Source organism: Chaetura pelagica, unplaced genomic scaffold, assembly GCF_000747805.2.
Source record: "Chaetura pelagica isolate M959 unplaced genomic scaffold, ChaPel_1.0 scaffold142, whole genome shotgun sequence".
Lineage (NCBI taxonomy): Eukaryota > Metazoa > Chordata > Aves > Apodiformes > Apodidae > Chaetura > Chaetura pelagica.
The window spans coordinates 5,549,855-5,576,188 of record NW_009952973.1 but is presented as its reverse complement, the minus strand read 5'-3'; the positions used below and the strand labels follow the sequence as shown (position 1 = coordinate 5,576,188).

General features: G+C 34.1%; 1 protein-coding gene across 3 annotated transcripts in view; it reads left to right on the top strand.

Annotated features, from left to right (window-relative positions):
- Window positions 1-288: 288 nt before the first annotated feature.
- FSTL5 (follistatin-like 5) overlaps window positions 289-26,334 on the top strand; it is a 235,197-nt gene continuing 209,151 nt past the window's right edge. For 2 of the 3 annotated variants that reach the window (XM_009995923.1, XM_009995922.1), the window contains exons 1-2: window positions 289-411; window positions 18,994-19,024. In XM_009995923.1, coding sequence (XP_009994225.1) covers window positions 289-411; window positions 18,994-19,024 — 154 coding nt within the window. Of the gene's footprint in view, window positions 412-18,990; window positions 19,025-26,334 lie in introns of all 3 variants that reach the window. The other variant, XM_009995921.1, reaches the window with a different exon arrangement.

Here is a 26,334-nt window from a genome sequence, read left to right as displayed (position 1 = left end):
AGGATTTTTCACTTCAACTTTTCTATTAATTTTATAACTTTTCTGATGCTTTTCCTTGTTGTTTTCTAAGTGAACCACTCATATTAGTATTGAATAGTGACATTACTACCTTTTTTTTTTCTCTTTGCTGTTGTGCCAGATGTATTACCCCATTTCTATTATATTTATTCAGACCCATAAATGGGATATTAGTACTGTAAACTTACATTATATAAGTTGTGCCAAAGTAATATTGCAGCCTGTCCCTAAACTTTTATATTTTATTTTTACAGGAACAGACCTGTAAAGATGTTTATGTGGTGGTCAGCTGTTTTACTTCTTGGATGCATTTTACTGGGAGCAGACGGGTGGCCAGCCAAGGAAGGATACGACTTTAGGCCCTATCAGCCCCTAGTGAGGTTACGCCACAAGGTACAGATCGTTCTCTGGCACTTTTGGCTCTTCTTCCATGATCAAGGGTTGAATTGCACACCAGCCTTGTCTTGTGTTTATTGGAGTAATGTTTAGAATTTAGCTTTTTCAGTAACAACACCTGAAAAAATATAGAGTTGATTTGACAATTTAAGAGGGGCTGTTTTGATTTGCAAGTCCAGAAATCTTCCAACGATAGTGAGGTAAACTCTGTTCTAGTTTCACAAACTAGAGATTACATATATTAACAGAAACTCAGAGACAGCTGGGAGAGGTTGTTTTGTAAAGCAACTGCTTGAGCCAACGACTTGTCTCAGTACTCACTAGATTTCAGACCAAGCAGCAAATGAGGAAACTGCCTGTCAGAGAGGCATGGTGTTGATGTTAACTAATTAAAAAAAAATTGTCTGCATGAGGTCGATGTTCACAGCACTCACTGAATTTAGGAGTTTTGAACCATGGCATAATGCAAATGTTTCTGGGATACTGGGTTTCCCATCTTAAAGCACTGCTTGCCATTCACATTTTGCCCACCAGCCACAGCTTTATCACAAATCCTGGACTTCCACAACAGTTCTCAGTTAACAAATCCTGCTTTTCTTTTGGTAGTTAGAAGAGAAACTGCTGTTGTAGTTCTGTCATGGTTCTGTAAAGCAAGTAATAGAACTGTAATATCTCCATGGACTATCTGAAGCTAGCATAGATGTGATCAATTTCTTTCATTCTTCTTGGCAACATCTGAAGAGCCCTAAAGCATGAAATCAGGCCAAAAGAGATTACAAAACTCTCTTTTTCCCCCCTTCTTCTGAATCTAAATGCTTCAACTAGGAAGTCTGAATTGTAGGCAGAATGATAAATCTTAGTTTCTATTAATGCTTCAAGACCTAAGTAGTTAAATTTCATTATAAAATTGTGCATCTTCTAGAGAATACTGCACAGTCAGAATAACTAATAAATGAGGCCGCCAGTTAGGTAAGAAATAAGAAATACCTGCCTAAAAAAGCAGGTGTTCACACTATTTTACAAATTCAGAAATTTTGTCTCATCTCTTTACTTCAATTTGTCAGCTTTAAATAAAATACATCAAAACAGCATAAGAATACTTCAAAATCAAGAAGGAATGAGAGACTAGTAGCGTAACTGTGGAATGAACTGTGTGAGAGAGAAATCACTTGCATAAAGAAAGGCCAAAAACAAAATCATGAGTAATGTCTGAAGAATGAAGAGCAGGAAATCAGGTTTATAGAACACGATTTCTGAAATGTAGATGGTCTCTAACACTAATACCGGATTGCATGAGGAACTCATAGTATGTTGCTTTTCTTTAATAATACCTCTAATCCTCTGATAACTCTCATCTAATACTAGAAACAGGCTGTCATAAACATTCCAGTGTTGGGAGGATCACATATAGGCCTGTGTCCACACACACAGACACACATAGGAAAGGCAGAATTTTTCTCTCTTTTTCATTCCTTATACATTTTGAAAAGCATATTAAAAATATTCATACTTACAGAACAGAAGTAAATGGCATATCCTGTAAGCAGATATTGTATTTTTAAAAGAAGATGAAGCTTAAAGAGAAAGGAAACGAATGCTAGGAAAAAATGTAAAGGAAAAGAAAAATAATAATGAAAACATGACATAAAAATTTATTATGAAAACCAAAGAAATATAGGTGTTCCTAGGCAATATGTCTAGGTGAAAAAAAAAAATAATTGTTTAGTACAGTTCATCTTTTTTTATGAGTAAGTGTTAGTAAAAAATAAAAGAAATGCAAAACTTTTCTAAAGTCAGCTTTTAAAGCCATTTCTTACACAGATACACATATTCAAAACACAATATGGTAAAGGAGACTTTCTGCTTCAATCTAGCAGTTAATATATCAAGTGCTTAGGTTAAATTATGCAAGTAGAATACTTATTGCGAATAGAAGATGCTAATGAATATCAGCAGAGTCATATTTGCTTTGATCAAGCAATATGTATGCAAGTTTATGAGTGCAAAGATTAAAAAAAAAAAGCAAAAAACCCCAGTAATCACTCTTGCTCTAATAAAGGAATATGTATGGTGGCAGTTCAACCAGAGCACCTCCAAATGTCAGACTGCAGGCGAAAACAATTCTGTTGGTACTTAGGTATTATCTTGAAAAAATAAGCGTGTTCATGTTGAGAATAGGCATTCATGTCATAAAATTTTCGTTGTTTAAAAAGGTTTATGAACAAATTAAGCTCTTCAAGCACAGGAATTAGAAGTTGGTGTAAAGTGTGAATGTGTGATGGGCTGAATACATATGAAAAACATGCATAAGGAAAAAATAAATTATTAATAGGGAAAAAATTATTTTATGGATAATAAAACAATTTTTTACTGTGAGAGTGACTAAGCACCAGAACATGTTGACAAAGGAGTTTAGGGAGTCTCCATCCTTGTAGATATTTGAAAGCTGCCTGGACATGGTCCTGGGCAACCTATGCATGAGCAGGGAGGTTGGACAAGGTGACTTCCAGAGGTCCTTTTCAATCTCAACGATTCTGTGATTCATTAAATACATAATTAATAATTACATTTGATAAAATATAATTAATTCATAGGTATTTAACAATAAATATAGTCAGCCTAACAATGGTGGGATTTTACTGATGAATTTTAAACAGACTTAAAGATTTTTTTAGAAAACAATGATAATTAGAAAAGCACTTATAATATCTATCGTGTGGTTCAGAGCTATGCAGTTCCTCACATCCTGGTTTGCAGAGAAAAGCAAGCCATGAGGGTAGATCACTAGGAAGTCCCACCATGTTTTGCCAGGTAAGTTACTTGGCTCTTTAGAGAGCTCACAAAAATTACCGAAAGCTCCATTTTAGAGATTAGAGACCCTTCCGGTTAAGAGGCTGCCTTCATGAGTTTTCAGCTTTCCATGTGTACCTATATTGCATTCAAAAAAAGGACTATGAGCATATATTTTTCTCAGAACAGAATATTCAATTATATCATTATCTTTCTTCACTGATGGCATTGTCTATGTTCTTGGTTTCCATAGATTCTAGGGAGCTTTTATATATTATTTGTAATAGATTAAATACAAGGCCAGATACTTTAACAATTACATATCAGTATTTCACGCTGCTTTAGCTAGAACAGAATGTGTAGTGGATTTAATTATTGTGCCACAGTTATACGGAAGTCATATCCTTCTTCAGTGGTGGGAATAACCAGGAGTATTGATATACTGGTCTTACTCAGAAATTTTCAGTGATGCAATGTGTCAGAGCCCATAACCAGTTTTTCCTTAGAAGATAATTGTTCTGCCTTTAAAAACCCAGCATTTTCACTGGCAGTTGAAACTATTTTTCAGGTTCCAATATTACTTTTTTTTGGTTTTGTTTTGTTAAAACTGTGCAGAAAATCACAGTAAAATATGTTTAAAGTATATAGATAACTTCTGAGTCTGGGCTGCAATGTTTCTTTGGCTAATGTCAGAGCAGTCTGATGGTACGTGAAGTTGCCATCATCTAACACTAACAAAAAGTTAGATCTAGTGCTGTGGATTTTGATGATTTCCCGATTTTGCTCTTTATATGCTCTTTATATTCTTGATGCAGCAATTTCTTACTGTCTAGAAATGATTTTTTGTGTGTTTGACTTGATATGTAGGAATTATCAGACTATTCTTCAGTAGAATTTTTAATTCATCTTACGCTGTATTAATGATAAGTTTCTACTTCGAACAGTTTCCTAATTTAGTTACACCTTAGTTGGAACTGTTCTTATATTACAGTGGAATTTTAATATTCAGTGCCTAAGAAGAGCTGCTGACTTTCAAATATTAGGTTTATTTTTCCAGAAGTTTTCTAACAAAAAGCTGCAATAATTTATAGAACATAGGTCTTAGAACTTGCAGCAGTTCACGTCTAAAGTATAATTATGACCAAAACTATAATTACAGTAACATTCAATATCATGACCATTATAATGGCCATTTTTACACACAAGATAGTAAAAAACAAGAAGAGATGAGATGACTTGAACTGGAATGGAGAAAAGAGTATTACAAAGCACTCCTGAAAATGTTATTTTTAGTCCCCTTGTTCAGCTGCCATGGCTTGCAGTTATGTGATTATCCTGAAAAATATTAGGCTATATCTGAATAGCAGGTGAATTTCTTGTTATGCCAGTTAATCCTCAGTTCTTCATTTGTCAAAACACTGGAAAAGTTTGTAAGGGGCTTCCCATTTCCCAGTCATCTTGTATTGCTGCTGAATTATTGTAAGCAAGTTCTTAATACCTAAGTTCCCACCTGAAATTACTAGGAATCATTTCTAGTATCCTAATGAATTTTCTTCTTGTAATTTGCATGGCTCTGACAGAGAGCAATATTTATGCAACATCTATGCTATGTCTTCAGTGAAAACGTGTATGCCCTGATATTTCTAAGTAAAAAACAGGCAGGCAGAAGCAAACAAAATGCTGGCTGTCTGTTTCTGATTCTCTGACAGAGATTAAGAAATATGTAATATAGTCTGAACATTCATATGTATATTCCAGAGCCTGCCAAGTCTGCGTATCTAACGCACGCATGCACAACCCTCCTCTGCATGCCAGATGATTCATGTGGTTTGGCAAGGAACAACATTAACAACAGTGCCTTGTTGTGAATTATATCATTATGGGTAGGGAGTTGTTTGAATTTAGTCTCCAAGGGACAATCAGAGAAGATTGCTAATTCAGTCATCATCACCTGAATGCCTTTTACTTGGGCCTAATTCTTGTCTTAGGGAGTTAAGACCATTACATTCATTACTCTCAGGGTTGTACTGCCTAGCCAAGAGCAAGCTCAGGAGAGTAAGGAGGGGTAGGGGGAGCAACAGTCAAGGAGGTTTGGGTAAAGGAGAGTGGGAAGACTTGAGGACTTTTGGAATTTGGCCTGGGGTTTGGCTGGAGTTACAATCAGTAAAGAGCTTTTTGTCCAACTAAGCAGATGGGTATAGAGGGTACAGCAAAGGGGTTGTGTTCTGTTTTTAACAGCTTTCATGGACTTCTAACAACTGATTTTGCCAAATTGACCCAAACTGTTTCTAGCCTTGCCCTTATTTTGTCTTATTTTGCCAAAGAGCTAATGGGATCTGTGCCCAATGCACAGCAGTCACTGTTATTTCTCCAGACTAAAACAGTTCTTTTATCCTCCTGTGAAAACCTTGTTCTCTCTTCCCAGCTTCTTACCATTGCTGTTTGCTGCTAAGTGAGGCAGTTCAACTGCCTCGTTCATATAGGCCTCAGGATGAAGCAATTTTAGAGATGTTTAGGTTAGACTAGAACTAGGTCCAGTTTAGAGGTATTTAAGCAATAATAAGTTTGGCTGAAAACAAAGAAAGAGAAAAACCTATAGTGGCCTTAACATTTTCTCCCAGTGTATTAAAGATGGGTTTGAATATATAAGTACAAAGCACAGAATGCATGTTCTGCAGTTAGATTTTTTCTTGTAAGTTATATTCTTCTTCAACTAACAGCACATTCAGTTCCAATGAAATGTAAAATACAGACAGGCTGAGTGTCCAGTGATTTTTTTATTTAGAGTATTGTAACCAAGAAAGAAATGCACAGAAAGTATTTCAGGATTCAAAAATAGCCTGAGCTTTCCTTGTGTGGCCTGGTCTCCAAACCACCTGAGGTTTCAAGTTCACAGTGTTTATCTGGAAAATCGGTTTGTCTGCAGAATCTGAGAAGTCATAAAATTTGATCCTCTAAAATCCTCTGTCCTAGAGAGACAGAGGGTAAAAAACAATCCATTGCAGCTAGATGCAGCAGTGAATTCTGAGGACTAAGAACAAAGCTTTTCATGTGCGTGTCAATGCTGTTCTGAGCTGTAAGATAACAAGAGAATTTTCTTCCTTCTGAAGCGCCCTGAACACAGTATCCATGTCCTATGCAAATTCCAGGATTTCATTGCTTTTTCTTTCTCCCCCTTAATAACTTGTCTAACTGTAGTCAGAAACTTAATTTTATTTTTCTTTTCTCAGGGAGAGGGAGTGTGTTCTGCATTCTAATCTGCTTTTTCCGGTGGGAAATATCATTCAGAAGGCATGGCTAATTTTTAAAAAGTCCTATTACGATAGTTGTATATTAATATTGGATATCAATTAAACAATTTATTTTTGCTATCTCTCACTACACAATCAAAGCATTTTTTGAAAAAGACTTAGGAAAGTTGTGTGTAAAATCTCTCTGTAAAATTTCTTCTGTAGTCCTTCCAGTTTTCTTTCAAGCTCCCTGATGATGCTAACACATTGGCAGCATCTAGCCATAAACTTTAGTCATGAAGTCTATGGGGCCCGGGAGGGAGAAAAGGTGCATCTTTACCATGCACTGAACCTCTTGCAGTAGCTATCTCTTGTGTTCCTGTTACTGAAAATCACCACTGTGGAAATTATTAATCTCACCCAATTATTTTAAGGGATGATGAGATCCACATATACTATCGGGCTTTTGATTATCCTTACCTTTTTGATTTCATGTGTTAGCTTGGCAATGAAAAAAAGATATAAAGTAGCAGTATATGGAGGTACTGTAATTAATTATCTTCAACAGTACTCAGCTTGGCCTTCTCACATTGCTTTCTAGGAGGAGGATTTCCAGTTAGCCTCTGAATAGATAAGACAATGGTTTTGGGGCCTTTCTCCTGTGTGGGAATTGATGCAAACACAACTTATATTAGCTATTATTTCAGAATATTGATAAGTGTATATAATTTGTGTGACAGAAAAAAAGTTAAGAAAATGTTCTCTTTTTAATACTAGGAAAATATCTCACTAGTTTAATTCCTTTTTAATTAATTAAGTTGCCCTAGTTATATTTGCAGTAGTAATTTTTGAACTGTGATAATTTTTCTAGGAATATGATGTGCAGTGGGATGAACTACTACTACACCTTCTTTTTGTTTGGTTGTTTTTTTTCACATTACCAACTGTTCCATTGATGAACATAGTACATTTATATGAACTAAGTTAAATAGTGATACATATTTCTTTAACATTGCATGGCATTAATAAAAACTGCTTAATGTTCATTGTTATGTCTATTCTTTTTTTTTGCATTTGAATTCCCCTACTAAATGCATATAACCAAATATTAATTTGAAAAAAAGAAAAATCTGACAAGCTTATACCTTATATATCCCCTCTTGCCATGAAAATAAACCAAATAAAAATTTTCAGTCATTTGTTTAATGTATCACCTATAATTGGGTATGTAACCTGGAATAAAGAGCCTATAATTCAAATGCAATTCCTAAGGAGAAGTAAGGTTTATCACTTTCCTGAGGTATCAGCACTATCTTCCATCCTCTACAGCAGTTCATGGAAATGCTGTTGATTTCCATTACGCTTACCTGAGGATTATACTTAATTTATCAATGCCAGTAATAGAGAATTAGTATTACATTTTCTTAAGATAATTTGTTTAGCTTTGTTGGTGTATCTAGCATTATTTGGTGCTACATCATTTGATATGTTAAAATTAATAGTAACTACATTACAATAAGCTGATCCTAAAAATTGTCAAAGACTGATGTCATGGTAATTGATAGTTTATGTGGTTTTTCCAAATACCTGAGGAAACACTGTGTTAGCCAGTCTGACTTTCCATATAAGTCTCCCATTTATTTCTGTATTCCTTCATTCCTCCTGCAACTGGGGCATGAGTAAAGCATACGTTTCAAACACTTCGTATACTTTAATATTTTAAAGTAATTTCCCTTGATGTTTTATTATTAACAATTACTAAACAACAGAGTTTATATTTTGAATATTTGTGTCTTCTCTTTCCAGTGCCTGCTTCCTAATATCTACTCCATCATGAGATAGGACGCAATGAAAGTCTTTGTTACAAGGAAATGATTGAAATACATTATTAATACTATATCTTTTAAACCCTATTATAGTTGTGTCTACTGATAGAAGTCTAAGGCAGGAAAGAAAAATAGGTATCATTTTAATATATAAAGAAAGAGCTATAAATAAAAAATACACTCTTGTGAATTATATTAGAACTTCAGAAGTTATTTCAGCTCTTTGCAAGTTGTTGTTTGTTGTTTTTTTTTTACCTACTTTACAGTAGGGAAACAATAACCAATTGTTGGTATCTCTGAAGTGTATATAGCATTATTTCATGCTTCATTATAAAACGTTAATTGAAATTCAGCAATAAAATACTGAGGAAATACTGAATTTTCAAGATTCAATAGCAAAAAAAAAGTAACATTAATTTTATTTTCTAGTTTCTTAAAGGTCACACAGTAGGTAATATGGTATAGCCTTTCATCAAATCTCTGGTTAAAATTAAAGTATTCTTCAAATATAGAGTTGAACACTTTACAAAAGGGCAGGTGCAACTGATTAATACTCATATAATGAACTTCTCCTTTGCAACAGTACTTTATCTTGTCTTTGTAAGATGACTGGAAGAAACAAAATATTATTCCTAGAAATGTCTTTGCATATTGGTTTTAATCAATACTGGTAGATATTATATCCATAATTATGTCTTAACTCAGACTAAATATTACTTGCATTTTGGGATTGTAAGAAGGCAATTCATGTTGATGCTTTTGTATCTATACTCTCTAATTGCCATTCTTTCTGCAGATTTTCTTTTATCTAGACAAAAATTTGCAAAGACGAAAGATAAGAGCTGAATGAGCCTCAAACAGGCTGAACAATAAAATGCAATGTGCATTATGTGGCTTTTAGAAAATTACACTTTAGAAAATTACACTTAAAAACCATCTCAGAAATTTATAAAAAAACCCCAAGGAACAGGCGTTTTAGGAAAATTACTCCTATTAATGTCAATGGGAATTGTGCAGCTAAGATCCATCTGTACTGTGGGATTATTCTTTTTTTTTTTACTTTTTAAAAAATAAAACTATATTGTCAGGAAATAAAATACTTTTCAGTAATTGTGAAGGTTGCTGGTGTTTTAGGAGCTCACATGAGGGGGAAGATAATGGAATACCTATTAAATACTGTCCCTTACAATTTCCAGTGATAATTCAGTATGTTAAAGTACTGCCTCTTGGAGAATTCCCTCTTTTTTGTCTAATAATATCTGGAGTGTCCTCAGATAATGTCAAAATAAATATATATGCTGAATTTGATTAACTTATGAACTACATGAGATAAGCATATTAATCTACAGCATCTCATCCTGTGTTATCTCATTTCTTTCTTGGTAGGCTGTCAGAAGGTATGTTTTATGCTGTCCATACACGGGAAACTAATTTTACATAGAATGTCTGAGTATATAAAGTTTAATGCCAAATACACACATATAGCAGTAATCTACTTTTGTGTAGCCATCATTAACGTAGCATTCATAACTCCTCAGCTTAACTAAGGAGAGCTGTAGCCTGGATTTGAATACATACATTGGCTTACACAATCTTCAGAGCATAGTGGTATATGTTCCAACTATGTTTTTTTCCCCACTATTTAAACCATGTATTGTTAATGGTTAAAGCAACACTGCACAGGCATATAAAATAGGTAGAACTTTTTTCTGTCACATGATATGAAACTGCTTATATATTTAAAATGTATTTTATCTGTCATCAAAGAACAAAGTATGTAGTCATCATATAAAAGAAGCTGTGGTTACATTGTATTTCTATAAAAGCTGCTTAAAAAATTAATCCAGAATAAGCAACTATGCATGATCTGTTGAGTTGTGTTTGTTGTTTTTTTCTCTTGTTAAGCTCAGAACTGTGGCCAGTTGTTTTAGGAGAATTGCCTAATGAAAACAGTGTAAATACAGAAGGTTTGCAGCCTATGGAAGAATTGATCCTTGAAGTCAGCAGAAGAATTTTTCTTAAAAAACCCAAACTGAAACAAAAAAAACCCAAGCAAACCAAAATTTGGATAACAGACCTTTCTCTCAGTGAAATGAAGGAAAGACTGACTATATTTGGCCTCTGCCTACTGTTTTATTGGGCCTGTAGAATACACAAGATTTCTCTTAGACAAGATCTAACATAGGAATACAAAGGACAGCAGAAAACTTTACAATCCTACTAAAAAGCAATGATTTAGTGAAATGAGATTCCTTGAATTTAAAGATAAGATAAAAATCAATACTACTCAGCTCCTTTTCAACTGCAGTAGTAATCAAGGCATAGAGGCCTAACTTTAGGGTGCTTGTTTCCCTTGGGGAGCTATCTGCAGCCTGCTGCAGACAGGTCTTTTTACACTTGACAGCAGTTCTCGGAAATGTGTCCACAGGCATCATGAACAATTTTACCAGAAGAAAAATTCCTTTTAAAATGCATTGATCTTTCTCTTTATGCCTATTTTGAAAGAAGAAATATTATTTTGTAGCATGTAATTAGGTTTCCAGAAATCTATTTGGTGTATACAATGTTACCATGACACTAGCATGAAGCTACTTCAATGCAATTGGTACTAAAGATCTTCAGTCCACAGCAATTGTTTTACCTTAAGGGCAAAGGCTTTTTTCTGCTTTACACCAAGGCTTTCTTTAAGACTAGGATGTGCCCTACCAACACATTTAGGTGATTTGTTTATAATGCATGCTCAGACATGCCCAAATAGAAAAACTGGATTAGCGCATGCATAGAAATTCTATGGATGGAAAGTGGACAGAAGAGAGCACATAATTTGTTGAAGCCTGGTCTGGAGATAGTTTTCCTTAAAAGTATATAAGCATAGACAAGATTATGTGGAATTTATGCATATGTTTACTTCTTCTCTGCTTCCTCTTTGCTTTGAGGAGTTGTAATTTGCTGTGTCTGAACAGGAACAAGCCCTTTCTGGGTCTGCCACAATTGTTCTCCACATTCCTCAGGGATCTAAATCAGCAAACCAAGAAACAAATTAGCAGATTTCACAGTTCCTGCCACATCCAACTCTATAATTGGAGCTTTTTTTGTTCTGCTCTTTTAATGAAATAAATGTCTAGCCTTCCCAAATGCTGTTTGGTTCCTTTCATAAGGGTTCTTGAATTGAAGACTTCAGATTTTCTCCAGAGGCTTCTAAGACTAACATTAAGACTGTAATATCTCATAATATCTAATCCAGGAAATGTAATTAATTCTGGAAGTTTCAAGAGCTTTACATTTTTCCTTATTTCTGCCTAGCCACCATGCTCTGCATCTCGTTTCCTTCACACAATCTTACATTCATATGATGTGTTAATTGATGCAAGAACAACCAGTGGCATATTATTTTCCCAGAATTTGCTGTCATATATGGTGCAATCTCTAACAAGCCTGAGCTGTGTATGCAAAATGCCAGTGAAAGAGTTCTGGTACAAACATTATAATATAAAGTTCTCTCTAGTAGTATTCTGACAAGAGCAACAGGAAAATGGATCACTCTTGCTTATTCTTTAGTGTAATAAGCAAAACCCTGTTTGATTCTACTTAACAGAATAGCTTTAGAAATGTAACTGCTGTTGCTTCTGCGTTGCATGTGTATTTAGTTAAAATTGCAATTGTATTCCCATTGTTGAGAGTCTGATTAAGTCCAATTCTGTGAAACTTTTTTGAAACAGAAATTTTCAACTTAATGTCATTGATCAAATTGGTTCTGAGAATAGTTTACCAAGTTGTTCATGCTGCATGTGCACTTGCTCTCTATGCCTGTTACCATTCTGCTATTTCATGAATTAAAAAGTTTCTGCACATGAATAATTTAGATTTCTTGTACTTAAAGCTGTAGTATTAATATAAGCTAATATGCTGTTGTTCAGCTACCATAGCTTGTATATGTTTTAACAGCATGGTACAAATACTTATCTTCATACCTCTCTCAACGAAATATTACCTTTAATAACAATTATTTCTTTAAATATTTTTAAAAGTCATTATACAGTAACAAAGTACTCCCACTGCAGAATGAACATTTAAGGTAATGAACACAAAACAAATTTTCTGCTTTTTAACTGCATTTTATGATGACGACAAACTTTTGTTATTAAATGTTAATGAAGGAAATAAATTTGCACTCCCTTTCATCAGTTTATGTAATTAGCAGTTTATGTTTATTAAATTATTATAATTTTTGTCACATATCAAAGACAATCTACCGTATGTTTTTGGTTAACTAGCACTTTGATAATTTTAAGAATTCTATTAATTCAACAGCTATGTTTTAAATGCAGCAAGCATGGAAAAGGAGGCTTTGCCTGAGTTTTGCAAGAGAGAAATAAGGCTACTCTTTATCACTAGCTCACACTTTCAGATACATACCCTCATGCTTGGTGGATGATTCAGTTAGAGAGAGGAGTGAGGTTCTAAATGGAATACAAATATGTAGTTTGTCTTTGAAAAATACAGAATTAAGTGGCAGTAAATACGCTTCTATGTGCAACACCCATGACTTGTATATACCAACTTGTCTACTTCCAGAAAGGGAAAAAACAAACAGAATGCACATGGTACATCTTTAAATGGGGGTAAGAAACTGGCTTTAATGTTTTTAAAATGGCTGGTGGATTTTGTTAATCCTAGAATATTATCTATCTTTACAGATCAGCTCTGGCCTTTTTTATAAATAACTGTACACCTTTAGAATCACTATGTTAAGAGTCCCTTTGACCATTCTGCTCCTCTAATTGCTAATATGAAGCCTTTAAGCTTTTCTTCTAGTTAAAATTTGATATTATGATTTACCAAATGTGTAATTTCTAAATGATTATGTTAAATTTTAGGATGTTTTGAGAGATATTGACACTATTTGTGTTAAGGCAAAGAGGAAATAGCACTAGAAAAGGAGCTATTTTACCTTGCAAGAGCATTTCTTCTATATTTAAAACAGTTTATTTACCAAACCTCATTTGATATATATTTGAAATAGTATCTAACTTACAATTTGACAAAATAGTAATTTTTGTGGTCAGTCATTCATGTTTTTAAGTTCACAAACACAGCACAGAATTAGATATTTTTGCTATTTTTATCCACTGTGCTTTGAAAAGCTTACATTGATTTCAGTCTGTTGGACACACAAGAAATGTTTCTTTACAGTTCTAATATGTTCTGCATCAGTAGATTTCATCAGGCTGATAAAATATGAGGCAGCACAAAACCATGCAAAATGATGCGACTTGTCTGATTAATGTGGTTGGAGACTGTTAAATTAAAGAATATTTTCCTATATTGAAGCAGATAAAAAAATCCTGGAATCCAAGATGATTTGTTCTGCTTGCAGATGACTGGTAGCAATAGATAACAATATGATGTTGTGGTTCATGTAATAATTCCAGTGTTATTTAGACAATAAATAAATATAAATTCTTTGATTATTAACAAGTAAGCTGAATATATTTTGTTTATATCTCCTAATATAATATAGAAGAAATATAACAGAAATAAATGTGTGTAAAAGCAGACCTCTTAAGTCCACACCCCAGTATTTATACAGAATTAGTTTGTTTTACTTAATAAAGTAATATTTGCGTATTTACATGCTTTCTAATAGCATACAGATAGAAATTTTTTATTTTCAGGCCAACTAGCACCAAAACCCTAGCATTGCCATACAAATGCGAGTGGAAATGTCTGTCATGATTAACAATTATTTGTTTACCTCTCTCAAGTTCCAGAATTCTGAGAGATTTTTTTATTTGTTTGTTGTTTCCCACCAGGAAGAGCACTTCCTGTATCTCTGAGCATCTGATCTGAATTGTCTTAATTGTAGGTGCTTATAGTAATTACTCACTGACATAAGTAATTACTTCTTAGTGGTTTTCTATATAAATTAATTCATGTTATTTTAAAGAAATAATCAAGAATATGTATTTTATGCACATTCTGTATAAGTTTCTCTATATTTTTTAACTGTTCTCAGTTGAAAAGTCTAGTACTATGGCAGGCTTTTGCTAGGCAGAAGATTAATTTCACAGTTCAGAGAAGTTACACTTAGTCTAATCACTGGTTAATCTTGAGAAAACTTGAGATGTACAGACTTGTCTTTCAATCTGGATGCCCGTTCCTACTACCAAGGGCCTTGCTGGCACAAGGCATATCATACAGAGGCTGGTCTATGATCTTGTAGCAAAGTTTTTCCTAGTATGCTAAGTGGCAGCTTGAAATTAAAGTCTTTTGAGAAAACAAAGATAGGCTGCTCAAAGATCTTCAGCTGAATGTTAAAGAAAAAAGTTTTTTTAAGAAATAAAATATATTTTCAGCTAATGCCTTTTTTTCCTTGAAATCTGGGGTTTTTGTGTCACTGAGATCTTAACATATTTAATTTAAAAAATAAATCCTGTTTTTTTTTCTTTTAAAATTTCATGTGAGTAATTTTATTTCCTTTCCTAACTTTTCCAAGCCTGTTGCACTCTCTGAAAAGTCTTTCTCATCCTTTTTAGTGTTTCTCTTCTCCTTTGATACCAAGATTTTATTTTTAAGATTGCTTTCCTGCTAGGCTACTCTGATCTAGTAATCAATGCTTGGATTAAGCCTTCAGAATCTACTTATTGTAGTGTAAGCAGCAGACATTATAGGCTTTGCAGCTTTGTTGGAAAAAAAAATAAAAAATAAAAAAATAATCCATCCTTCTACTTGCAAACTAAAGGAAGGGAAAAAAGACTGGTGAGCTTTGTGGGACTATACAGTTGTTATGGAGTCTACGAATCAGAGTATCTGAATGCTAACATAATTTGGCTATATCATGGATCTCAGGTGTTCTGTTTTTTTTGTTTGTGGTTGGTTTAGTTTTGTTTGGTTTTGTTTGTTGGCTTTTTTCTTTGATTTTGTTTGGTTTTTCTTTGGTTTTATTTTTTGGGCAATAAGTTTTACACTGGCCTGTTAAAATCTCGGTCTCACTCTGACCTTTAAAGACATTAAAACAAAGCCAAATTATTTTTCATGACTAGACAGAAGTTCTAGACAGATCTTCTAAACCAAATTGTGATTGCAGTTTAAAAAAACAAAAAAGGTAAAAGGAGTTAAGCAGTAGTACTAAAACTATTGCTTTAATTTTAGTACAACATGAAAATCAGAACAGCATAAAAATCGGAGCTGTAGAGTCATTTGTAAAGTCAGCCTGCCATATCATACCCTATATTTCAGTAAATACCATTATTTGTATTTAGGAACCATTAAGCATGTACACCATGTTTTATGGTCAATAAAGAAGAAAGTGGGTTTTTTTGGTGGTGTTTTGGTTTGTTTTTTTCATGGTGGTTATTTGTTTGTTTGTTTTTAAATCTGACCAGTATTTTTAATGTAGTCAAGGAGAAATTTTAAAATATAGTTTCTGGATAGGTACAGGTTTAGTCACATGCAGATATTCCTTTATTTCCATAGATTTATATATACAATTTGGACATATTTAAGACTAAATGAACCTGATAGAAACACCATAATAACAAATCCTTGGTTTATATAGATAGAATTAAAGTGTGCAATTAGTACTGAAGTGTAATCAGTATGCTATCTTTGTTATCAATATGTTATTGAATGTTAAAAATAATTCTTTGAAAAAAAAATTGAAACAAAAGCAAAAAAAGTTATCTGATTTCCTCTTCTTGTTCAAATTTATTTTTTAAAGCATTTTGTAGTAGAAAAATAAATTTAGAAGTGTTTTTCATTTAGCCTGTTCCCAATGCCTTTTTTTCTGGCATAACATTCTAAAGCAGCAAATAACTAAAGCAGCAATGTTTGCCAAGCAAACAACAGGTGGTGTATCAGACAGTGAAATCAAAATGAATAAACAGAAGAGCTGTCAACTTTCGTTGTAGTTTCAGAGTATTTAGTGAGTCCTGTGCTAAATCAACTTATTGAACTTGATACTTTTTTCCTTTTATTTTCAATTTCTGTGTGTATTTTATTTGCTTCTTTCTTACAAATGAGTCTTTACTACTAATACTAAGCAGAGAAATCAGGCTCTTTAGTAAGACATTGACATGTTTTAGATATAGAAAATAGAGCATTTAAGAAACACTGCTTAAAAATAAGTTACTGTGTAAATATACCATTAATTTTCAAATGTATTTTCATTCAATATTTTAGTGTGTGAAATAACTAGGAAATGTGGCTTTATAAATACTTGTTCAAATAAAAAAGAAATAACTTCAACAGTATTTAGAATTCATGACTGAAACTTGTAGAAGAATTGTTGTGCAAGTAAAATTACAAAAGGTAAAATATTTTCTGAACTATTATCAGAATATATATTTATAGGGAGCTTGAGGCTGGAAATGCTTGTGTATTTTCAGTGAATTATTGCATTCATTTAATTTTTAGTTCAAAATAGTAAAATTATGAATTTCAGCCATTTAAACAAATGTTGGGTTTTTTTTCCACAACCAAGTTTTTTATGCAGTGCTGCTTTGTTAGCTTGATGGCAGTATGGCAGTAAGTCAACACATTTTGAAATTATTAAAACAAGTACTTTTCCACAAATTCTGGTTAACAATTATTTTGTATAAATATTTACAAAATTTGAGACTAGCACTTTGACACCATGGTATATGGCTGATGGAAAAAATATTTTCTTAGACTCTTATGGACCCAGAGATCAGCAGGGTAAGAATGCAGAGCTGGAATTAAGCCAAGCCTAATATCTGACCTGAAATAGAAATAAGTGGGTCAGCCTAAGAGGTTGTGCTGATACCTTTAAGATAAACCAGCATTGTCCAGATAGATGTAATAGTTGTCCCAGTTTCTGGTAACAACCAGTTAACTTGTCCTGTATTAAATGTGATACTTCTCTTGGGAACTAATTAATTCATGCATGGTTTTAGCTTGGCCCTTCTGCATATGTTTTTCAACCCCTATGGCTCTCCTACAGTGAGCACTCTTCTCAGGTTCCTCAGGCCACCTTATATTCAGCTAATAATGGAGTTATCTTGTGCCATCCAAAGGCTTTGTGTCTCATCCAAAGCTCTTTGGTATTGTTGGTTTTATTACATGCACTTTTACTATGTTATTTTCCATTTTCTCTGCCACTTATGTTTGGTGGATTCCCAGTGATCAGCCTTGCAAGTATTTGGCCATTACTTCATAAATTGTTAAAAGCCTACTTAATTCAGTCATGACTCCTTTCATATATGCATTATGTTCACACGTACCTATGGGTTGACACAATTTCAGTTCTTGGTATATTAGCAGTGAGAATTAATATGATATTAAAATGCATAAGGGTTATAAAACAATTATTATTTTAATGAGAATATAAAATAAATGTCCACCACTGTAAGGTTTTAAAATGCCCACGCATTGTTTCACACCATGTGCAGATTATCTGATACTGGTCAATCACAGATAGATAGAATGGTTTAGGTTGCAAGGCACCCCAGTGCTGACTCATCTTAATTTTCTTTCCCTACTCTTTTCCCTCCTTTCCTGTTCCTCCTCATTAGAAATAACTAAAAGAATAATATGACATCTCAAATGTAGACTTTTTAAGGTATAATAGAACTACAAATTTAGCCTTCAAGATTTAAAAGACAGGTATTTTTGCATAGCAGGAAGCGTAAAATCTTTTACTCCATTAACAACTTGCTCAGGTTTAGTCTTCTGGAAGTAAGTGGGAGAACGACTTGCTCTGCTTATTCAAAAAAGAGATTTGAATGCTTTAGTTTGCATCCATTTTTGTGTGGTATTGTCTCAGTAGAAAGAATCTTTTCCTGTTACCAACTAACATTTAAATGTAATTTTTAAAGACATTTTTACAGAAAAAATGATAAAGTGGTATTTCAAATAAAATCCAAGATGACAAATAACTAGACAAAAGTGCTACAAGAAGAGATTGGTGGGTTAGAGTGAATAACTAAGGGACTCATAGTCAAAAACATGTTGACTGTGAATCAGCTGTGTCATACTGTTTTTTTGAATAGGAAATGTTATTTTGAAAAATGTCAATATATGTTATGTGTTGCTGATTCAGTTACAGAGCTAGCATATTTTAAAAGTCCTTAGTTCTAGACAATTCTGAATTGGAATATTAGAATACTTTAGGCAACACATGTTAAAAATTGTTTAAAAAATAGAGTCAGAAGACTGGAAGATAGTTGAAACAAAAGAAGATTGTTTTGCTTTAAAGTTGAAATGTTTTCTGTGTTCAATGTGATGCAAGCAAATCAGGAAAAATTTAAAAAATAAATAGTAGTTGAGGGGATTTTGGCAAAGTTTCATTTAGGATGAAACTGAGGACAGTTAAGTAGTGCTCCAAGGCCACCTATTGAACTAGTCACTCACAGTGGATCTAACTTCAAAATTACATCAGGTTGCACAGGGGATCTCATTTAGTTCAATTATGAGTATCTCCAAAGTCAGAGGTAAAGTGACAGAAACTGCACAGCCTTTCTAGACAGTGCGTTTCAGCACTTAATTACTGTTACTGTGCAAAAAACCATCACCTAATGTGAAAAATACTAGAGGAGTTTAGAGCAAGTTTACATAGCAGTCTTTCTGCTGCCAGCAGAGCGTAGCTGATTTTATACTGGAGCAGAAAGGAAGATGAAATCGACTGATGAAATCGACTAAATCTCTTTTGGATCTGTATGTCTATGTAATTAATTTTGTAAGTAATATATTTTTTCTACTTTTAATTGCAGCAGGAAAAGAATCAGGAAAGCTCAAGAAATAAAGGTAAGTGCTAATTATTTTCAGAATGTGAAGATTCTTGTAATTATTACAAAGCTAATATCCATTGTTGGAAAAAAAAAAAATCCAGAGAAATTGTTTTCTGAGTAATTTAGTATTTGGAATTACAAAAAAATACCCAGGAAAGGGGGATGAAATGTAGAAGGTAAATGCACCTTACTCTGTGAAAGTGGCTAAAGCACTACTTGAAATAGAATATCCAGGTTAAAAAAACCAGCTTTGTATCCCAATAGAAGAGTTCAGAAACCCAAATTGTGGACTTAATGCTTCTTTCTAACATAGTCTGTTAAGAAACAGAATACACAGATCTCTTATTTAAAAATTTGCTAAACAAGCACTGAAAAGCAAAATTGCCAAAGACACAAAGATTGTTGTCTTGATATTGTAGGTGCATACAGAGCTAGGGCTACGAGGTAGTCGAAAAAGAAAAACAAAGGTAAGAAATCAGTCAAAGGTTACAAAGAGAGGGGGGAATTAAGTGACAAAGTAACCTGCATCTTTTCATTGCCTTAGGAAACAATGCTTAATACTATTATCTGAGTTAGCTGTTTTTAATTCAGTTATTCATGTATCACACTAGTAATTCACCTCAGTTTCCTTGCTTTACCTCACACTAAGGCTATACATGGGCATCTAAAGACAAAATCAACCTGATGGTTGTTTGGAGCTGTGTCAAGACAATTATGATGTTCATGACTGGAGCACTTCTCCTATAAGGACAGGCTGAGGGGTCTGGGTTTGTTCAGTCTGGAGAAGAGAAGGCTTCAAGGAGATCTCACAGCTGCTTTCCAGTACCTGAAGGAGGCTACAGGAAAGCTGGGGAAGGACTCGTTACAAGGGCGTGTAGTGATAAGCTACACGCAGACAAGAGCTAATGGTTTTAAGCTGAAAGAGGGTAGATTTACATTAGACATTAAAAAGAAATTATTCAGTGTGAGGTTGGTGAGACACTGGAAAATGTTGCTCAGGGAAGTTGTGGAAGCCTGATCCCTGGAGGTGTTGAAGGCCATGTTGGATGGGTCTTGGAGCAACCTGGAGGTGTCCCTGCCCATGGCAGGTGGGTTGGAACTAGATGATCTTTAGGGTCCCTTCCAAACCTTTCTGTGGCTCTATGATTATATGATAATCTACATCCTCTGAAGGACCTACTGTTCTTCATTTGAAGAATGTGCATGATAAAATGAACAAAAAAATGAAACAATCTTTTAGCTTCTACCTTCAAAGAATACTGAAACTGGCCATTCTTTTAGGTTACTATTATTTATTTCTGTTGAAAACTCCCCACTACCACCCTGCCAAGTTGTCAGGTGAATGGTCATTATGGTGTATATGTCAGGAGCAAGTAAAAGCAGGAACAAGATAATGAGCTAGTTGGGAGTGCCCATCAAATTAATTAATTGTTAGTTAACTAACCACAGAAACAATTTTCAAAGGCTTATAAAATAACCACAGACAAAGCATAATGCTCTACTTGAAAGGAAATATCCATTACCACCAAACAGACAGTGAAATTGGTGCTCAGCTGCAAATAATTTATTGTGATTACATCCGTAACTTCTCTTGAGGAAAATTTTAATCTACTAAACTTCCTGCATACTGTGCATGTCTCTGCCTAAGCTGACAATTCAACTTGGAAGATTTCAGTGGTCTGAAATGGACTACTCACACATAAGGTAGCCTTGGAAAAATTATTCTACTTTCATATGTATAAAGATATGCTTGATTGTTTAAAGTTTTTTGGGGGGTTGTTCTGTGGTTAGGTTTTCTTGGCTGTCTCTTCTAATATGTTTTGTATTTCTCATTTGTTTCATGTGTTCTTTTTCCATGTCATTGTGAACTTTCATAAAGGTTTTTTTTTTTATTTCATTGGTAGATGATGAGAAAAGTTTTTCTGCTTCAAATACTGGTTGGTTTGGGTGAAACAATATAAATTTGGTGTTTCAATATAAACATTCCTGCATTGTCAATGAGTACCTGCCCTTCACTTGCAGAATCTAAATGCATTGTGCTCTGCATGTGTTCTTGTGAAACAGGTAAATTATCCCCAGGTTCTCAGGACAGTGCATTACACAGTAAAAGGACAAAAATATTTTCTGTGGTTCCTTAAAGGTTCTGCAACTTTCAGAACTGATGTTCTGAAAAATGCTCTTAATTAAGAAGGCTATTACAGCCCATGTTAAACATTCCTACCAAATGAAACTTAAGAGACTCTGGTGTGCTTCATAACTTCCACTGATAGCAGTATTTCAGTATTGAATTTTTATCCAGTATTTATTTAAGCCTGTATTTTTATAAGAGGAGAATATTACAGCTGAATTGAAGTCAAATGCCTTTTGACTTCAGCAGAATCAAGACATTAATAACAAGCACTGTTCTGTATCTTTTATTATATTATAAATGCATAATAATTTTAATTTAATTTATTGCTATAACACAAATCTGATTGCTACTCATATTCTATTAATGATGTTGTTGTTTTTTTGTAGTGTTGTTTTTTCTGCTGACATTTTTCTGACCCACTTGTTTTTCCCATCTGTTACTTCTGCTGTCAGACACTAAGTCAATCACACCAAAATAGAAGCCAATGCTCAACCATGTTGTGTTCTGACACTAATCCCATCTCTCTCTGATCTGTGGTATTCTTTTTCTTGTTTCATTTAATGGATAACAGAACTTTGTGTACACTGCCTGAGAAATAAGAAACACTGCTTTTATGTAAAATAATACATTATCATTTTACAATTCTAGTGTATGCTGGCAAACATCCACAGAATTTTTCCTGCATGAGAATTGTTGTCACCAGTGCAAAATACAAACAAAGCTACTTTCATAGCGCATGCCATTAACATGAAAGAAATAAGGCAATCACTAACTAAAATCTTGCTAAATTTTACTTGTTGACTTGGAGTTACAATTGTACCTTCTTTACTTCTCTTTTCCAGTGCTGACTCCTTCAGACAAATGAGCATTTTATTCCAAACATGTAGTGGATAATAAAAAAGATGTTTTTGTGATGACTAGGAAATACGTTTGGCAATATCAGAAATTGTGTTCTATTCAAGCAGTGTTCAGAATTTTCTTCCAAAGTTACACTTAACTTTGGAGACTTCCAGGTGCATTTGACAAAGTATATAATGTACTTTGAAGTGGAAATTGTTTCTGACAAGATTGTTCTGCAAAACCTTTATTTCTGAAGCACCAGAAGGTTGACTAGTGACACATAGTGACATTTTTTTTGCCCAGACATCAAAGTAATCTTGATTACTCTGCTCAGAAAGAGCATGGGCACACAGGAAATAATTAGTCACAAAATATTTCAGGTAACTAGTAGCTTTTCAGATTATTAGCTCCCAAACTCAGCCACAGTTATTTTGAATTTCAATACAATATTTTTTCTGTTTTAAGAATTAAAAATTAATTTCAGTCTAGAAAAGTAAAGTTTCTAATGTTTCTAAGAGACAACAGCAAAATGAGAGAAAATCTACCAGAACCAAAAAGCTAAAAAACAGTTTTGAATTTAGGCTGAGAGTAAGGTGGTAATTTTGCTGCGACTGAATGAGATGATACTGTAGACAACTTGTGTAACTTTGGATATTTGTTTAAGTAACTTACATAACAGTTATTGAAAGATAGAAAAATTGCTTTAGCTGAGATTTGGAAAACATATACTTTTAATAGGATTTGCAAAATATGCCTGGAAATAATTTGAATTGTATTAACTTGAACAGTTTTACTTAAGTAAGTTAAGTAGACTTGAGAGACTGACTGTATAGTAGATTATTATTTGTTTTGCTAGCTACTATTGATATGAACTTTGAACAATATTAACACTCAAAATCAAACAGGAGAATATTGATGGACAGTATTTTAATTATAATCTGTGTTCCTAATTGTATTTAATGCTTTTCATTTTATGTTTACCTTTAATAATATGAATGTAAAATACTTGCTGACTCACAGGTTGGTTTCAAAAATATAATTCCCTATTATTATTAATATTTTTCCATGCTCTTCTGATATCATTAGCAAATATTTGTTCCTTTTAAGATCCTTAACTACCACAAAGAAAATAAAAGAGGATACCATATCTGCATCTGTGGAAGAACAACCTCATGTACCAGTACAGTTTGGGGGCTGACCTGCTGCAGAACAGTGTAGGAGAAAGGGACCTGGGGGTCCTGGTGGACAGGAGGATGACCATGAGCCAGCAATGTGCCCTTGTAGCCAAGAAGGCCAATGGCATCCTGGGGTGCATTAGAAAAGGTGTGGTTAGTAGACCAAGGGAGGTTCTCCTCCCCTTCTATTCTGCCTTGGTGAGGCCACATCTGGAATATTGTGTCCAGTTCTGGGCCTCTCAGTTCAAGAAGGACAGGGAACTGCTTGAAAGAGTCCAGCGCAGAGCTACAAAGATGATTAAGGGAGTGGAACATCTCCCTTATGAGGGAGCTGGGTCTCTTTAGCTTGGAGACGAGGAGACTGAGGGGCGACCTCATGAATGTTTGTAAATATGTGAGGAGGACGGAGGCAGGCTTTTTTCAGTGATGTCTAGAGATAGGACTAGGGGTACCGGGTGCAAACCGGAGCATAGGAGGTTCCATGTAAACATCAGAAAAAACTTCTTTACTGTGAGAGTGACAGAGCACTGGAACAGGCTGCCCAGAGACGCTGTGGAGTCTCCTTCACTGGAGACATTCAAAACCTGCCTGGATGCGTTCCTGTGTGATGTGCTCTAGGTGACCCTGCTCTGGCAGGGGGGGTTGAACTAGATGATCTTTCGAGGTCCTTTCCAAGCCCTAAGATTTTGTGATTCTGTGATATGGGCATCACTTGCATCTCTTGCTTGCTTTCTACTCCTTAAAACGTTTAAGATTGCTCTGTAAGACTCATGGCCTTGTCTGGGATTCTAAATTGATGTTGTAGTCTTTCTAAACAATGATAAATGTAAGACAAGGAGTGAGAAAAGCTTAATATTGTCAAAACCTGAAAGAATTTAAGAAAGAATTTAACAAAACCAGTAAGGCCTTCATTGAAGCAATAACCTTTAAAAGTGACAACATATTTTGAGGTACTCTCAAATGCCAGGGCAAGTAAACTCATGTCTGTCCTGCAATATGCCTGACTGACACTATTATTTATAACAGACAGAACTGTGTATGTTCTGATACGAAATACATGGCATCAGCATCTTTTGTCATATTAAACCAATTAATTTGGTAAAAATTGCACTTCATTACTTCCTGTACTGTATCCAGTAACTCATTATGTCTGCTCAATCTTATTATTTTAAATTCATATTTCAACAGACTTGTTTTATGTCACTATAGTTAGGCTCTGAACTACAGTCATCCTGGACTGATTTGATTAATGTTTTAGTTTGTTACACTGTAGTAATGCTTCTCTTGTTGAACAGTACGTATCAAAAAACAATGCAGTATTTTTGAGAATATATTGTAACAGCAGGCAGGTCACTGTTTTCCAAGAGTGTTGTTTCATCGGAATGCAGCTGCTAAATAATCTGGCCTACAGTGTTCTTTATTCTGATGTTCTTTTCTGGTATGTTCTACCTTACCTGAGTGAATAGACTTTTAAGAGGTGTTATGAGGAGTGCTTGAATTAAGTGTGTTATAGACTATCCCCTTTATCCTATTCCATTCTCCTCCAAAGCTTAGTCGACTGAGTCTTCCACTAGCATAATTCTCCATTCCTTTTCATTTCCAAGGTCTTAAAAAAGACCCAGAGACATGGTGTTAACTGAATGTTATGGAGTTCTATTTACTTATTATTATGTTGGAATGGCTTTAGCATGATTGACATTCGTAAAAATATATTTCTATTTTTCTAGGTTTGGAATCAGTTTGGAGTCAGTTCAGAGTTAGATTATGAAATAAAGAAACAAAACTCCTTATTTGTGAAAATACTTTTAATATAACAGATAGTCTTACAATCTTATTTTCAAACCAACCTGAAGCTCATTGAGGAAAGGCAAAGTGTGTGGGTCAGTTATCAGTTCTAGGTAATATCTTTGACAACAGTGCAATTACCCAGACTTTGAAAGTATAAATTAATACAAGCAGAGAGCTGTTCAGCACAGGCTGTACAATACAGCTTTGCAAGAAGGTTATTTATTTTCAACAATTATGCACAAAATGTATTTTTTCTTTTGTTTTGCTTTATGGCAGAGAAATGGACATTTGACTTCATTTTTCTTCTCGCTTGTAATAGTCATGCCATCCAGAAACTTAGAAGGGAAAAAAATTACCTGTGTCCAAATTCCAGGCAAGAACTCTTCTGCAAACTATCTCTATACTAACAAGAGATGTTATTTCTGTATGTAGTAGCATTGTAGAGCTAACATGAGATTGGTATCCTCATCTAGTTGTTTGTTTTTTTTTTTAAAAAAAAAAATCATCCATGTCCTTCTAAAATTTAGGTTACATTTTGTTAAATTGCTAAATCTATTTCAAAGTAGACATTTTAAACTTCACTTGAGAAAACATGTTCTGCAGTATTCATGAAGTTCCTCTCTGTAGAGCATAAACACTTCATCTGAGCACATACAGCAATGAAGCAATTCAACCCCATTTGGGGAGGGAGGGGGGATTCCTGACTACTCACTGGAATACATATTCATTTATGTTAAGACTCTACTGGCTTTAAAGAAGTCACTCAAAGGATGAATGTAACAACTTTGCTTTATTTGAATTTAAATTTATGAGTAATCTGAATTTTAATGATCTGTGACCCACAAATGATTTTGAATAGCAATATAGTTTGTCTGCCACTCTGAAGTTCTTATTTTTCATGTAAATTTTGTTTAAAAGCTTCCATGTAAAAATAGCTACCTTTTGACTTGAACGCTCCATTGAAAAAGGTTTGTAGAGTTTCTTGTGTTACGTAGGCTGAGAGGAGTTAATCAGTGTGACTTTTTTCAAGTTAGTCTACTCTTTAATTATTAATTGCACTGAGTTTTGTAAGTTAAAAAAAAATAAATGTTAAAAGCTTCTTAATTTCATGTATTATGATTCTCCTCTGTGCTTAAGACAAAACTATCTTTCGCTTTAAAGAAGAAATATTCTGAAATATGTGTGCTTTCAGTAATTCTAGCTTTGGTTTACTGCTTTCTTCTTTAGACGTACACAAACCACAGATGGCTTTATCAAGTAATACAATTTAGCTCATGAGCACTGAAGACTTGCGCTACATTTATAGACAATGCAGTGCTTTGAGAAAGCGCATTTGGTTCCTTCAATACGCATCTGTCGGGAGCCGATGCCAGGGGGTACCGGCTGTCAGGA